Source organism: Humulus lupulus, chromosome 4 (genome assembly GCF_963169125.1).
Source record: "Humulus lupulus chromosome 4, drHumLupu1.1, whole genome shotgun sequence".
NCBI classification, from domain to species: domain Eukaryota; kingdom Viridiplantae; phylum Streptophyta; class Magnoliopsida; order Rosales; family Cannabaceae; genus Humulus; species Humulus lupulus.
This window is the reverse complement of record NC_084796.1, coordinates 186,265,186-186,280,889: the sequence shown is the minus strand read 5'-3', so window position 1 is coordinate 186,280,889 and position 15,704 is coordinate 186,265,186. Positions and strand designations below refer to the sequence as shown.

General features: G+C 34.5%; 2 protein-coding genes and 1 long non-coding RNA gene across 8 annotated transcripts; 1 reads left to right on the top strand and 2 right to left on the bottom strand.

Moving 5' to 3' along the window:
- The first annotated feature begins 1,229 nt into the window (after positions 1-1,229).
- LOC133831023 (MLO-like protein 12) lies at positions 1,230-9,600 on the top strand. Of its 6 annotated transcripts, none has more exons than XM_062261184.1 (16): positions 1,230-1,580; positions 5,044-5,159; positions 5,721-5,778; positions 5,888-6,129; positions 6,341-6,457; positions 6,548-6,608; positions 7,090-7,178; positions 7,297-7,371; positions 7,477-7,571; positions 7,825-7,874; positions 7,975-8,015; positions 8,097-8,270; positions 8,358-8,393; positions 8,474-8,541; positions 8,892-8,952; positions 9,051-9,600. In XM_062261184.1, the coding sequence occupies exons 4-16, from the start codon at positions 5,893-5,895 to the stop codon at positions 9,414-9,416; spliced, it is 1,470 nt and encodes a 489-aa protein (XP_062117168.1). In that variant the 5' UTR covers positions 1,230-1,580; positions 5,044-5,159; positions 5,721-5,778; positions 5,888-5,892; the 3' UTR covers positions 9,417-9,600. The 6 variants fall into 6 exon arrangements, with proteins under 6 accessions (XP_062117168.1, XP_062117167.1, XP_062117166.1 ...); XM_062261183.1 differs by having other exon boundaries at positions 1,405-1,580; positions 3,909-5,159; XM_062261187.1 differs by lacking the exon at positions 1,230-1,580 and adding an exon at positions 4,755-4,887.
- Positions 9,601-10,382: 782 nt separating this feature from the next.
- On the bottom strand, positions 10,383-12,313 carry LOC133831025 (polyubiquitin-like). Its single transcript, XM_062261188.1, has one exon. It carries the CDS (start codon positions 12,210-12,212, stop codon positions 10,608-10,610), a length of 1,605 nt encoding a protein of 534 aa, XP_062117172.1. The 5' UTR covers positions 12,213-12,313; the 3' UTR covers positions 10,383-10,607.
- A 607-nt stretch (positions 12,314-12,920) lies between these two features.
- On the bottom strand, positions 12,921-14,421 carry LOC133831026 (uncharacterized). The gene is made up of 2 exons (XR_009892356.1): positions 13,535-14,421; positions 12,921-13,430 (listed from the first exon to the last, which is right to left on the bottom strand). It is a non-coding gene; the product is annotated as an uncharacterized LOC133831026 (long non-coding RNA).
- Between the last annotated feature and the right edge of the window lie 1,283 nt (positions 14,422-15,704).

Sequence of the window (15,704 nt, the reverse complement as noted above, 5' to 3'; positions counted from 1 at the left end):
AATAATCTAGAATTTTCTGAAAATTTTGTAGGAAGTCACCTATAAATACAATGTATACCATCACATAAAAAAATTTGGATTATTATTTCTTGACATGTGGAAAATAGAATAATCCCATTGGTTGGTTCATTTTCAGGAGTATGAATTATCCAACAAAAAAAATTATGTCTCTAGTATTACTTTTAGGCAAAAATAAACTCTTGACTTGAGAAAAGGTTTTATTATTACAATAACAGTGTTTTGTTATATAAGTTGTATTGTTGGTTAGTTAGTTAAGCGAGTTGTTCACTTATTCTGTATATAAATTTAGATACTCATTACTTGTATTTCATAACTTTTACTCAATATACAATAAGAGTTTTAGTTTACTAATATGGTATCAGAGAAAACACCTTTTCCCTTTCTCTTTCTTTGAGAAAAACCCTTTCTTCCTCATCTCGAAGCCCTAAATCTCATAAGCTTCAACAATGGCGCAAACTCGACAAACACCTTCCACGGCCAATTCGATCCTAGCTCTGCCACAACAATCAACTTCTACAACTATGTCGTCAACTATTCCTAGCACCTCCACTTCTGACACAACTTGATTCACGCCAATCGCTCCCAATGATCGACCTGCTCATGAGGATGTTAGTAGTCCCTACTTCGTGGGCACAGCAGATCATCCTGGTTTGGTCATTACCTCTCCACCATTAATAGAGAAGAAATTCCAGCACCGACGCCGAGATTTCAAGATCTCCATTGGTTGCAAGAACAAGACTGGTTTTCTCACTGGGTCTTTACCTCAACCAGCTCCAAAAATTCTTTATAAAATCCATGAATTCAATGCAATCAACTTTTCATGTCTTGGATTCCTCATTTCGTCTCTCCGGACATCAAAAGCAGCATCTTGTTCCTCGACACAGATGTCAAAATATGGACTTAGCTCAACAATCGCTTTGATCAAAGCAATGGACCTTGTATATTTGAAATTCGTGAATCAATCATTTGTCTTCAACAAGAAGATGATTATGTGAGTACATACTTCACTAAACTCAAGTCCATGTGGGATGAGATACAAGAATTTCCTTAATCAAGATCAAGTTCTACAATTCTTGACTGGACTTAATGAGTCATTTCATGTTGTTCGAGCTCAAGTTCTTCTCATTGATTCTTTGTCTACTCTTTCTAAAGCATTTTCAATGACCTTTTAAGAGGAAAGCCAGAGAAAATGTGGCCTTTCTAGCAATTCCCTTCACATGGGTGCTGCTGCAATCAACACCAATCCTTCTCATCCATTAACATATCGGTCCAAGAAGATGAGATCCATGTGTTCTCACTGTCAAAAGTCGGGGCACTTAAAGAAGAAGTGTTATTTTTACATGGATTTCCTCCTGGATATAGGGATAAACGAAACAACACCTCTCAAGTTGCTAAGCCTTCAACTCATCAAGTTGTTGCCGCAAACTTCACTCCCTCGGCTAATAGCAACTTCAACATTCAAAACTTGATTTGTTTTCTCAGTCAACAACCTCAGCAGAATAGTTCTACCTCTGCTCCAACATCATCTCCACCACCACCATTAGCCTATAATATATCTGGTAACAATGTATCACCTTCTCATTTTACATGGATAGTTGATAGTGGTGCAACACACCATGTTTGTTTTGACGTCAATTGTTTCATTTTTCTGTATTCTGCACCTATTGCAACTTCCATAACATTGCCTAATGGTCTAAAATCAAAAGTTTGCAAAACTGGTACAAGATGGTTTTCGCCAATCACCTTCAAATCACTCACTTTTTATCAAGTCTAACTCTAATGTTTTCCTTGTTGTTTTAGTCTATGTAGATGATCTTGTCATAGCTAGTAACAATGATCATGTTGTCACTACATTTAAACAACCATTAGACTCCAAGTTCAAGCTCAAAGACCTTGGTTCTCTACTGTTCTTCCTTGGACTAGAAAAAGGTTGCTCAAAATCTAGTGTTTCCGTATCTCAAAGACCATTTATCCTTCAAATACTAAATGATATAGGAAATCCAAGTGCTAAAGTGGATTCTACACCAATGGAACCTAATCTCAAATTGAGCTTGATTGATGGAGGACTACTTTCGAATCCCACTTCTTATATATATGGCCTTACTCGAATAATGATAATAATGCAACATTCCAAACCCTAGATGTTGGTCAAGATTCAAATTCAAAGTATGAATGCAATTCTCGATAATCAAATAAACATGTTCATGATATTAATGTTAATCTTAAATAGAAAGAACTAAATGATTAAATGATGATAAGATGAAATTAGATACATTTAATCATCAATACTAACAATGAAAAACATAATAGAATTATAAAATACAAGAATAGGGTTAGAGAGATACAACCTTTGTATTGAGCAACTTGAATCTTCAAACTTGGGGAACTTCTAAGGCTTATACATAATAATAATATTGTTGTCCAAAATCTCTGTTCCAAGCATTTCCAATCGCTTAAAGCTTCAACTAAGTAGAATGAGATTTGGGATTGAACAAGCCTTAAAACTCATGCAATTCAAGCAAAGCTTGATGAGTTTCTTGGAGAAAACTTTGGTCTTAGAAAGCTAGAGAGAGAATGAGGTTAGAGAGAGAGTTGGAAAGTGTGATCAAGGCTTTTCAACTTTAATAACCCATATATATATAGTGTAGGTATCATCATTATTCTAACCAATAGGATTAGAGCATTTAAAACACATCATTTGGAGCATTTTATGTAAACTGTACAGCTCTAAAAAGATCGCTCAGGCGATACGTCGCCTATTAGTAGGCGATGCATCGCCTGCTAGGGCTTTTGAAGCCCTTCGCATTTTGGTGATGCTACGTCACTTAGAGGATGATGCATCGCCACCCTCTCTAACTTGGACCCTTTTAATGGTCCTAAAATTGCTCCAAATACTACCGAACATTTTGGAAATGTTTGGATACCTCATTGTATCACTTTAGATCCACAAAAGTCACTTTTAGATGTCTTTTACACAATCTCATGTTTTCACTTCTCTTTAAGTGAAAACCGCTAAGTGTTTTGCACCTCAGTGTGTAAACATTTTAACCATTATATTTAACTAATCTCAACAATCTTGTCATAGCTAGTAACAATGATCATGTTGTCACTACATTTAAACAACTATTATACTCCAAGTTCAAGCTCAAAGATCTTGGTTTTCTACGATTCTTCCTTGGACTAGAAATAGGTTGCTCAAAATCTGGTATTTCCGTATCTCAAAGACCATTTATCCTTCAAATACTAAATGATACAAAAAATCTAGGTGCCAAAGCGACTTCTACACCAATGGAACCTAATCTCAAATTGAGCTTGATTGATGGAGAACTACTTTCGAATCCCACTTCTTATAGAAGCTTAATTGGAAAACTACTATATCTTACTATAACAAGACCTAATATTTCATTTGCACCGAATAGATTAAGTCAATTTCTTGTTGCTCCTAAACAACCACACATGAAGGCTGCCCAACGATTACTTAACTATCTCAAAGGCACTCCTGCATAAGGTTTATTCTTCCATTCTCATACTCATCTAATGCCTTCTACAAACTTACAACTTAAAATGTTTTTTTATGCTGAATGGGGCACATGCCCTGACACAAGGTGTTCCATATCAAGTTTTTTTTATTTTTTTAGGTCGCTCATTGATCTCTTGGAAATAAAAAAAATAACAAACTGTCTCTAGATTATCTGTCGAAGCTAAATATAGAGCTATGGCCACAACTACTTGTGAATTCTTATGGATCTGAGCTCTTCTCAAGGACTTTGGCATCACATTATCCAAGTCATCTATCCTTTATTGCAACAACAACACTGTCATACACATCTCAGAAAATCATCTTTTCCATAAGTGCAATTAACATGTTGACATTGACTGTCATATAGTTCGAAAACAAGTATCCAATGGACAACTCCAGCTCATTCATGTTTCTTCCAACAACAACATTACAGACATATTCACAAAGCCACTCTTTCCAGCTGCATTTCAAGACTTAGTCTCCAAGATAAGTTTATCCAATTTGTATATTTCATCTTAACATAAACCGCAATGTTGGTTAGTTAACAACTCAATTAGTCCATTGATCTGGTTAGTTAGTTAAGTGAGTTGTTGACTTAATTTGTATATAAATTCAGATACTCATTACTATATTTCATAACTTTTACTCCATATACAATAAGAGTTTTAGTTTACTAATACTTATTTCCCCCATTTCTTACGGTCTTCTTCCCTAAACAAGTCTTTCTCTCTGTGGAAGAAAATTTACTACACTACTTAAGTGCATGCATTGGTGACTTTCATGACGGTTGGAACTTAGCTAGAAGAACACGGTTTGAAACTGGCACCTTAAACATTAATGAAGAGATACATATATAAAAATATAATTAGTTAATGCCTAATTGTAATATACTCAAAATTCACATGTAGGGTATGCAAAACAAGTATTTGTTTAGTTGTATCTAACTTGGTTTTTGGGTTTAAGAGTAAAAGTCATGATGTTGATCATTGGTGAATATAGACCTTTTTTTAACGTCGTCTAAAACATCATTTTACAAATAATTATAATTATAAACTATATCTTGTGATATGCTTAAGGTCAAACATGATGGTCATGTAATGATGACTAATTAGATTAAGAAGATACTTTGCAAGTTTGGTGTATACCTAAAAGGACTTAGGAGGGTGATATATGATTAGCCAGTTATAATGTTGTACCTTTTTATTAAAATTGAACTTTTCAAATTACTTCAAACTTTTATAAGTTAGGCCATAGAGAAGGGGAGATCAGAAAAAATATTACAAAGTCAAAGTCCTCTAACCAAAGTTGTTCTTCATCAATCTTATATTCTCGCACCCACTTTCCAGGCAAGTATTATGATCGCTATGTTCATTATTCTGACATCATTCGCAAGACTTTGATCTTGTCAGATTGGTCTCTCTCTCTCTCTATATATATATAACTTAAGTGAGGTGATATAAGCATATTTATTGAGTGAGGGAATTAATTAAGATCGATGGCAGTGGAATCAAAAGGAAGATCTTTGGAGGTAACACCAACTTGGGCAGTGGCTGTTGTTTGCTTTGTTCTGGTTTTGGTCTCTATTCTCATTGAACATGCCATTCATTTGCTTGGAAAGGTAAAATTATTACATTAAGACTACATCCCAATTTTATTATTATTATTATCAGGGCCTGAAGTGATAGATGCAATGCAAAACAAGTTTTTTTTTTATAAATATTATATATAAATTTGTATTTTTTTTTTAAATTTAAATGTCTTTATGTATAGAAAAAATATGGTACATTTTTTTTCAAAAAAAAGGTCATTTTAACTTGAGAATTAGAGGTGAGCCTAACTTGCCTTTGCCTTAGCCTAGGACGACTCTGATTATTATTAGGATTTTGTTTGAAATTATAATATTCAGTGACCAATAAATTATAGCAATTGTTAAGGTTGATCTTGGTTTCTTTTTTAATTATTATATATAGAATGATAATTTTTAAAATTTTGGAACTTTTTATATTAAAAAAAAATAGTAGTTTTCAAAACAAAAACAAAATAGGCTATTTAGTTGGGGCCTAGACACAGACTTACCTATCTATGTCCAAAATCGAATGCTATGTAACTACTGAGGAGAATCTCTCAAATTTTGTATAAGCAAAATGTGATATTAACGAGGCTTTTGTACACTATCCAGTGGTTGACAAAAAGGAACAAAAAAGCTCTTTATGAAGCACTTGAGAAGATTAAACAAGGTATTATGGTTACTAATTAAGATTAATTGACTTTTTACTATATTAGTTAGTTTTTCTATAAAAAAAAAATTGTTTTTGATTCATAATTATCTTTTTTTTTTAATGGCAGAGCTTATGCTACTGGGGTTCATATCATTGATGTTAACAGTATTACAAGATCACATTTCAGCTATCTGCTTAACCGAGGCCATTGGTGCTACATGGCATCCATGCAATAAAAAAAAAGTGAAAAATGTTGATGATAATGACCATGGAAGAAGAAGAAGACTTCTTTCAGTTCATTCAGATCATGATGAGACCACAGTCAGACGTGTCTTAGCCTCAACTTCATATGATAAATGTGCTGCCAAGGTATGAGATTTCAACTGCTATAGCTATTAAAAAAATCTGGCTAATGGTAAGATATGATTTTCGATAGATACGATCTCAATTATTCATTTAAAATGTACTATTGAGATGAATGATCATGATCATAGAATACTATCTTTATGAATGGATATAATTTATAAATTTTCTTTTTTTCTTTTAAAAAAATAGTTTTAAGATTTTTTTTTTTTTATAGGATAAAGTACCATTTGTGTCGGCCTACGGGATTCACCAACTTCATATTCTCATTTTCGCTATTGCCGTATTCCATGTGCTATACTGCGTAATCACCCTAGCTTTGGGCAGAACAAAGGTATCAAAATCTCATGATTCTCTTCTATGCTAATTACCATTAGTTTAAGTAGTGATTATTATTATACATTTTTTTAATCATTATTTTTAGATGAGAAAGTGGAAAGCATGGGAAATGGAAACTAGGACAAGTGACTACGAATTTTCCAATGGTAGGTTTCACCTATGAATGTCAATTTAACATGCTGGGTAAGGTCTTCGTGGGGACCTACTCTTAATGGAGCGGGGGCAAAGAATATGACTTTTGTTCCGAACCCGTCCCATTTATATCGTTATTTTATTCTAATTTTTTTTAAATCTAAATATTATTAAAAATATATAATATAATAATTTATATAAAATATATATTCCCTAATAGTTTTATATTAAAAATTATTAATTATTTTAATTTATTTGATCAAATTTAAAAATATATATATGTTTATTAAGCCAGTACCCAATGGGATTCCGACTCCGAAATGGTGCGGGGATGGGGAGCCATCCCCGATTACACCGCGCCCGGTTTACATTTTCACATTAACCAACATTGTTATTTGAACATGTTATCTTTTGAGTTTTAATAGAAGCAAACCCTTAAAGTAACTATACTATTTACACATAGGTACCTTATTAATGCAATATTTTGTGTTGCAGACCCTCAGAGATTTAGATTTGCTAGAGAGACCTCTTTTGGAAGAAGACACTTGAACTCTTGGAGTCACTATCCCTTTCTCTTATGGATTGTGAGTGTTCATAACTTTGCAACAAATAAGCCTTGTATTGAAAAAATGATAGATGATGACATTATTTTTCTTGATATACTTATAAGCAAGGACATTTTGGTCACTCATTAAAATGCAGGTTTGCTTCTTCAGACAGTTCTTTGGATCAGTACCAAAGGTTGATTACCTAACACTACGACATGGATTCATTATTGTATGTCTTCTTCTTCTTCCTCTTAACACCATACATTAATGCCCTTGTTATGTTAAAACCATTATTGTTCATAGGAGAGAGCTCAATTAATCTGGCTTTTAACAGGCTCATTTGGCACCTCAGAGTCATACCAATTTTAATTTCCAAAATTACATTAAAAGATCACTTGAAAAGGACTTCAAAGTTGTAGTTGGGATCAGGTATGTATATTTTTCTAGTGGATTTTCGACAAATTAGTTTTTTCTTTCACTTTGCACATTGATAATTTTTTACAAAATGGCTACACACTCGACATTCTGTGAGGTGTACATTTTGTAAAAATTTATTAATTTTGCCAAGTTATATATAAAAAAAAAAATTGTTTATTTTCACATATTTCTCTATCTTTTAGTGCCATAAACTTTGAGTCATATTTTTCCGTACAACAATCACAATTCTTTCTAATGTTTACAGCCATGCAATTTGGTTCTTCGCCATACTATTCTTACTATCACACACCAATGGTAACATGGCTCTCTTACTTGCATTTACCCTTTCTTCACTGAATTTTCATCCTATACTTACCCCAACTTAAATCAAGTTTCTTTACCTCTATTCATACAGGCTGGAAATCGTATCTATGGCTGCCATTTGTCCCACTGTTTGTAAGCACCATTACCAACTATTGTTTAGCTGTTTTGAAATCAGAAAATATGGATTCTGACTTTAGAATATGGTGGTTTCAGATCATCTTGTTGGTAGGGACAAAGCTTCAAGTTAACATAGCAAAGATGGGTCTGAGGATCCAAGAGAGAGGAGAGGTGGTTAAGGGGACACCACTGGTTCAGCCGGGCGACGATCTCTTCTGGTTTAACCGCCCCCGCCTTGTCCTCCACCTCATTCACTTCGTCCTCTTTCAGGTTCTTTTTCTTATAACCTTAACTGCTCAAAGTATTTGTTCTCCATTGTTAATAGTATGTTATTCACCTCTCTTCTATTTGTCACAGAACGCTTTTCAGCTTGCTTTCTTAGCATGGACTGTGGTAAGAAGAAACCATCGACTTGTCTTATTTACTTGTTTTCTAATAGATATCATAACTATATCTTCTGGCTCATTTTGCAGTATGAATTTGGGTTAAAATCTTGCTTTCATGACAAATTATATGACATTATCATCAGAATAACAATGGGGTATGTTCTTTTCCTAGAGATTTTAAATGTTACTTCTTCAAAATAAACTTTATATGATAATTCTTTGTAAAATAATTTTGTGACACATTCGACACTCAAATTCAAAGTCCACTGAACAATATGAGAAGCTTATTCCTCCTAACTCCTGAAACCAAAGGATCAAACCTTTCCACAAGGATTAATTGCCGCATATTCCAAAGACCATACAATCCACATACATGAAATGCGCCAAAACCAAACCAGATTTTTGTATCGGAAAGACTACTTTGTAAATAATTATCAACGATTAGTCTTAACGGGAAACACACATGAAAAACCAATACTAACATCTGTAAATCATATGTGAGCAGAATCCTTATTCAGATACTTTGTAGCTATGTGACTCTTCCTCTATATGCGTTGGTGACACAGGTAAGAGAGTTCTTGTTCTTCTCAATTACTTTAACAATCAAGAAAACCACAAGGCATTTACGACAATGCTATGTTGTTTCGTGCCTCGGAAAAAACAGATGGGATCCACCATGAAACCTGCCATCTTCAACGATAGAGTAGCAAATGCTTTGAAAAAATGGCACCACACTGCTAGAAAGCATGTCAAAAAGAGCAAGCACCAGCAGCAATCTGGCCCTTTTTCCAGATCCATGTCCCCTATCCATCTGCTTCACAAATACAGAAGTGAACTCGACAGCAGCCATACCTCGCCAAGAATGTCAAACTTCAACAGCATCGAGGAGAAGAAGAAGGAAATCCACCATCACCGCGGAAGCTTGGGGCAAGAGGAAGGTTGCAGTGTTTCCCCTGGTTCTTTTCGGATTCAGCATGAAATTGACGTTGGCCCAACAGATTTTTCCTTCGATAAATCAGAGAGGATATGATAGATATATACATACCTATACATATAACATATAATAATAGATATGCAAAAAATAGTCTAATAACATAGAATGATCAAGCACTAACAATGTTGTGTTACATATGTATTGTAGTTCTAACAAAGGTGTGATCACTGATCATAGATCGTGTTCTTCCCTAAGTCAATAATGTAAATTTTCTGCCCAACTTCTTTCTAAATGCAAGGTGATTATAAGGTCAAAATCTATCATAATATTAATTCGCATTGCTCACTAAAATTGATTAGATATGAAAGGGTTATGCAAGAAAATAAATCATTGTAATAAACAAACTCAGTTTCCAATAAACAACCCAGTCACTCGAAATAAACATGGTTAATTTAAAGTTAAAAATCTTTAGACAAAGAAACACATGACAAATACCTTGATCAAGAGCAAGCAATTCATGCTACGACCAGCTTGGTAGGTGTGAATATATATATATATACACACACAAATAGTAATCTGATAACATAGAATGAATATGCAAGGTGTGATCATAGATCTGTTGAGCATTGCTATAAGACACACGAGGAAATGGCATTTACTAACGGGTCCCGATATTGACTTGCACCACCTAGGAAAGAGCATTTCTCATAATAATAATACGAAAAACCTAAAAGCCTCAAAGGGTTATACAATAAAGAAATAAATAAACATGTGATAAGATAAGCTCAAGAATAATCAATAAATGTTCTCAATTAACCACTATAACCACTCTTGTTCAAGTCAATTCCTAAACAGAAGTTAATTTTCAAGAGTTAAACTCTCAAGACAAAGTACAAATAGTACCTAGATCAATAGCAAACAACTCATGCTACGAGTAGAGCTGAGAGAAAGAGAGAGGGGGTTGCTTTCCTGATTCAAAGAATTATCAACAAAATATAGCAATATCAAATAGAAATCATCAAAACCAACGCGAAATATAAAAATTGAGAAGGCCCAACAATGTTGTGAACAAAATACTAAATTTATTATGGAAATGACGGGAGTTTATCATTGGCCTCATTGGACCAAATTAACAAGTACAACCTTTAAAATTGAGTACAACCTTTAAAATTGAAAAGAACCACAACTAAAAACATAAAGACGGCTTATTTTCTGCAAAAGGCTTAACAACTAATAAGCCCATCAAAACACGCCAACCCCAAAAGCTGAGACCGAACCACAACTTCTTCAGAAATCCCCACCACGGAGACGGAGAACAAGGTGAAGGGTAGACTCCTTCTGAATGTTGTAATCAGCAAGAGTGCGACCGTCCTCCAATTGCTTCCCTGCAAAGATGAGACGCTGCTGGTCTGGTGGGATGCCTTCCTTGTCCTGGATTTTAGCCTTTACATTATCAATTGTGTCAGAGCTCTCCACCTCCAAAGTGATGGTTTTGCCCGTAAGGGTCTTCACGAAGATTTGCATCCCACCCCTCAAACGGAGCACCAAGTGCAGGGTCGACTCCTTCTGAATGTTGTAGTCAGCAAGGGTACGGCCATCCTCCAACTGCTTTCCGGCGAAGATCAGACGTTGCTGGTCTGGGGGAATTCCCTCCTTGTCCTGAATCTTAGCCTTAACGTTGTCGATTGTGTCTGAGCTTTCCACCTCGAGGGTGATGGTCTTCCCTGTGAGGGTCTTGACAAAGATCTGCATACCTCCACGGAGACGAAGCACCAAGTGGAGAGTCGACTCCTTCTGGATGTTGTAGTCGGCAAGGGTACGGCCGTCCTCGAGCTGTTTTCCAGCGAAGATGAGACGCTGCTGGTCTGGGGGAATTCCCTCCTTGTCCTGGATTTTGGCCTTGACGTTGTCGATCGTGTCGGAGCTCTCGACCTCAAGGGTGATGGTCTTCCCGGTGAGGGTTTTCACAAATATCTGCATACCGCCACGGAGACGAAGCACCAAGTGGAGTGTGGACTCCTTCTGGATGTTGTAATCAGCGAGGGTACGTCCGTCCTCAAGCTGCTTTCCGGCGAATATCAGCCTCTGCTGGTCTGGGGGGATCCCTTCCTTGTCCTGGATCTTAGCCTTGACGTTGTCGATGGTGTCGGAGGACTCGACCTCAAGAGTGATGGTCTTTCCGGTCAAGGTCTTGACGAAGATCTGCATACCACCACGGAGCCTTAGCACCAGATGAAGGGTGGACTCCTTCTGAATGTTGTAGTCGGCGAGGGTTCGGCCATCTTCAAGCTGCTTTCCGGCAAAGATCAACCTCTGCTGGTCTGGGGGAATTCCTTCCTTGTCCTGGATCTTGGCTTTGACGTTGTCGATGGTGTCGGATGATTCGACCTCGAGCGTGATCGTCTTTCCGGTCAAAGTCTTAACGAAGATCTGCATACCACCACGGAGCCTGAGCACCAAGTGAAGGGTGGACTCCTTCTGGATGTTGTAATCGGCGAGGGTTCGGCCATCCTCGAGCTGCTTTCCGGCAAAGATCAACCTCTGCTGATCCGGAGGAATGCCTTCCTTGTCCTGTATCTTAGCCTTGACGTTGTCAATGGTATCGGAGGACTCGACCTCAAGAGTGATGGTCTTTCCGGTCAAGGTCTTGACGAAGATCTGCATACCACCACGGAGCCTGAGCACCAGATGAAGAGTCGACTCCTTCTGGATATTGTAATCGGCTAGGGTTCTGCCATCTTCGAGCTGCTTTCCAGCGAAGATAAGCCTCTGCTGGTCCGGAGGGATCCCCTCCTTGTCTTGAATCTTGGCCTTAACATTGTCGATGGTGTCGGAGCTCTCGACCTCGAGAGTGATGGTCTTACCGGTTAGGGTTTTGACGAAGATCTGCATATTCGAGAATCGAAAATAACGAAGATAAGAGGAATTTTTTGTGTATTTATCGGAGAGGAAAGGAGAGAATTGAGAGAAGGCTATGAATATTTGTGAAGAAGATGTAAGAATGAGGATGTTTATATAGGGAGTGTTAAGACGGTGGTGGCGTTGAAACCTAGAGAGGGACAATTTGGTCAATTTAGTCGGTATGCGAAAATTGAAAAGAACGGTCCAGAATCTTCCCGTGTTAGTTGCCTTTTTGTATTTCAATTTTTTTTAATTAATAATTTTTTAAAATAAAGACAAGATGAGTAATCAATGTCATGTGATTTCACTTTTGGTCCTTAATTTCTATGAAGTTAACGATTTTAACCATTGATTTTTATGTTTTGACAACTTAGTCCGGTATTTTCTATTGTTTAGAGTGACCATATTTTTTTAATAACGAAATCAACATATGATATATAAAGTTTGATGTCTTTACCATGGCTAAATACAAAATTTTTAATTTTACAAAAATTATCGATCTTTAAATTATATATTTTACAAAATAGTCCCTTATCCGATTTTAGTCTAACTTTTTTTAACATGATCAAAATATCCTGAAATTTATAATTAATAAATTAAATTAAAAAAAATAAAAAAATTATTGAATTAAAAATTTTATTTAAAATAAGAATAATTAAAAATAAATTTGAATTAATTAAAAATTAATAAAAAAAATCATTAAATCAAAATTTAAACAAAATCTATTACTTAATCAAAATCTAAACATGTACAAATATCAAAATCTACACAATAAAATCAACCAATATTCAAACATTTATTTACCAACAACATCAAATCCTAAAAAATTGAATTAAAAAAACAAAAAAAGAGATCTGGATCTGGAAATGGTTGGTTTTCTTAGATGTTGTGATTCAACAATGTTCATTGTCACCGTCTCTTCATCTCATCATCACCATCACTGCGTCCTCACCAATTGCAACCTAGAAATCCATCTCTGCTTCTCACCACTTGCAACCTAAAAAGTACATGATGGCCTTTGTTCTTGTATTTTTTTAGGGGTTAAAAGGGATTTTGGAGCTTGGGATGTCAAGTAGCTCAGATCAAGACCCGTGAAGATGTAGAAGAACAGATCAGAAGAAATGGAGGTGCTTGACATTCCCATTCACTATGTCACTCAGATCGGCACCCCCAGTCGATACCCATCTCTTATTCTCCAGCAACGATGACCTTAGAGGCAAGCACAAGCGACATCAGACCCACAAATTAAATTTATAATAAACAAATTACTCAAATGATCTAACAATGGTTGTCGACCCATGAAGATACCAGACCTGCCATTGCCAGCCCCTCATGTAGTCCCACTGTTGCTCTAGATCTGCTCAAAATATATAGATGCTACAGATCTCCTCTAGATACGTAGATGCTCCAGATCTGCCACTCTCCCCAACTCCGTCGATGCTCCAGATCTGCAACCAACAGCTCAGTCGAAGGGGACACCAGATCTGTAAGTATGTCAGTAGCCCTTCATTGTTGGTCGACCTAAAGAAACGAGGCCACTAGTAGTTCACGACCCCAGGTCTCCCTCACGTTGTCAGCAGAGGTGGTTGGTGTTGCGTATGTCGTCGACGAGAGGTGGTTTCCTACAAGTCATCTAGAAAATCAAAAGAAGAAGAAGTCGAAAGGGGAGGAGAGAAATGACAGAGTATGGAGAAAAGAGAAAATTTTAATTTTTTTAAAAAATATATATTTATTTTTAAATCAATTTTATTTATGTTATATTTTAAAATATTTTTTTAATTATTTAATTAATTATTAATTGGATAAAACTATAGGTATTTTAGTCGTATTGAAAAAAGTTTGACCAAAATCAGACCCACTATATTATTTTATTCCATTTTGCAAATACACAGGGTCTAAATTGTCATTTAACAAAATACAGGGTCCAATCGGTAATTTTTGTAAAATACAGAGTCCAAAATGATATTTACCCTAAAAAAAACTTATACCTAATCAATAAGAGAAATAATAAGGGGCACCATTGGTGCCTAACACCACGTGAAAGTGGCATACCACTATTATTGTAATTTAATATGAGGATCCATACAATTTGAATTTATAACTAATATGGAGTATCGCTAATCAATCATAGAGAGTCACCTCGTGTGGTGTTAGGCACCTTAAAATGTCAAATAGCAACACTCAATCAATAAACAAGCAAAAGTTCAGCGAATAAGTAATTTTATTATTTGAAAATGAATTTAATTGATTAATTGTTATTTTTATATAAAATAATGAAACAAAAAATAAATAAAATTAAGTTCAATTTTGTATGGATTATTTGACATGTATTTTTGTAAAAAAAAATATAAGTGTTTTTGTAAATAGATAATCAATAAATTATCTTAGTTCATATTTTAAAATTTGTAATTTTGATTCAAAACCAATAAAACTTTTAAATTTTCAAGGGTATATAATCATTTAGTATCCTGTGTTTTATCGAATTGTCAAATATTTTGACATCAATTGTGGCAGATTTTGATGAAAAGTGTCACACATATAAATACTAAGTAAAAACAATGTGTAATGCATATTTACTTATTTTTATTTAGAAAAATATATTAATTTATTTTTATTATTTTTTTAATTGATATATAAATTTAAAAAAAATAAACAATGTCTTATATTATAAAAGAATGACATAAACATATTTTAAGAAAAAAGATTAAACCAAAATATTGTCTATAGTTTTAAAAGAATAAAATAAAAAGATAATTTTTCTTTTTCTTTTTAAAAATAGAAAATACAAGTTTGACTCCTATGTTTTGACCGAATACTTGATTGGGCATTGTGTTTTATTAAATGAAAATTTAGACTCTGTGTTTTGTGAAACGGATCAAAATAGTACCTTGAGCCATATTTTGGTCAAATAATTTTTCAATATGACCAAAATGCCCTCGAGTTTTGTCAAATTTTTTTTGTAAATATATTAAATTAATTTTAAACATTTAAAAATTAAATTTATTTTTAAAATATTTAGAAATTAAAAATTAAAAATTTAATTGTTATCCTAAACTTAATTAATTTAACAAAAAAATACTAAATCTTATTAATTTTAAACAAAAAAAAAGAGTAAAATATACCATAATCTAGTAAAAGTTCTAAAAAGATTAAATTTAATAATGGATAAATACCATTTTGGACCCCGTATTTTGCAAAAGTTACCGATCGGCCCCTGTGTTTTGTTAAATGACAAATCAGACTCTGCATTTTACAAAATAGAACAAAAGAGTACCTTATACCTAATTGTGGTAAAAAAAAATCGATTATAAGATCAATTATCGGGTCGTTAGTAATGCGATGGGTTCAGAGAAGCAAGGAAAGTAGTCAAGGAGCTGAGAATGAAATATTATATTTGAAATTTTTTTGACCAAATTTGGGTATAATGTACTATTTTGTTCTACTTTGTAAAATATAGAGTCCAATTTATCATTTAACAAACCA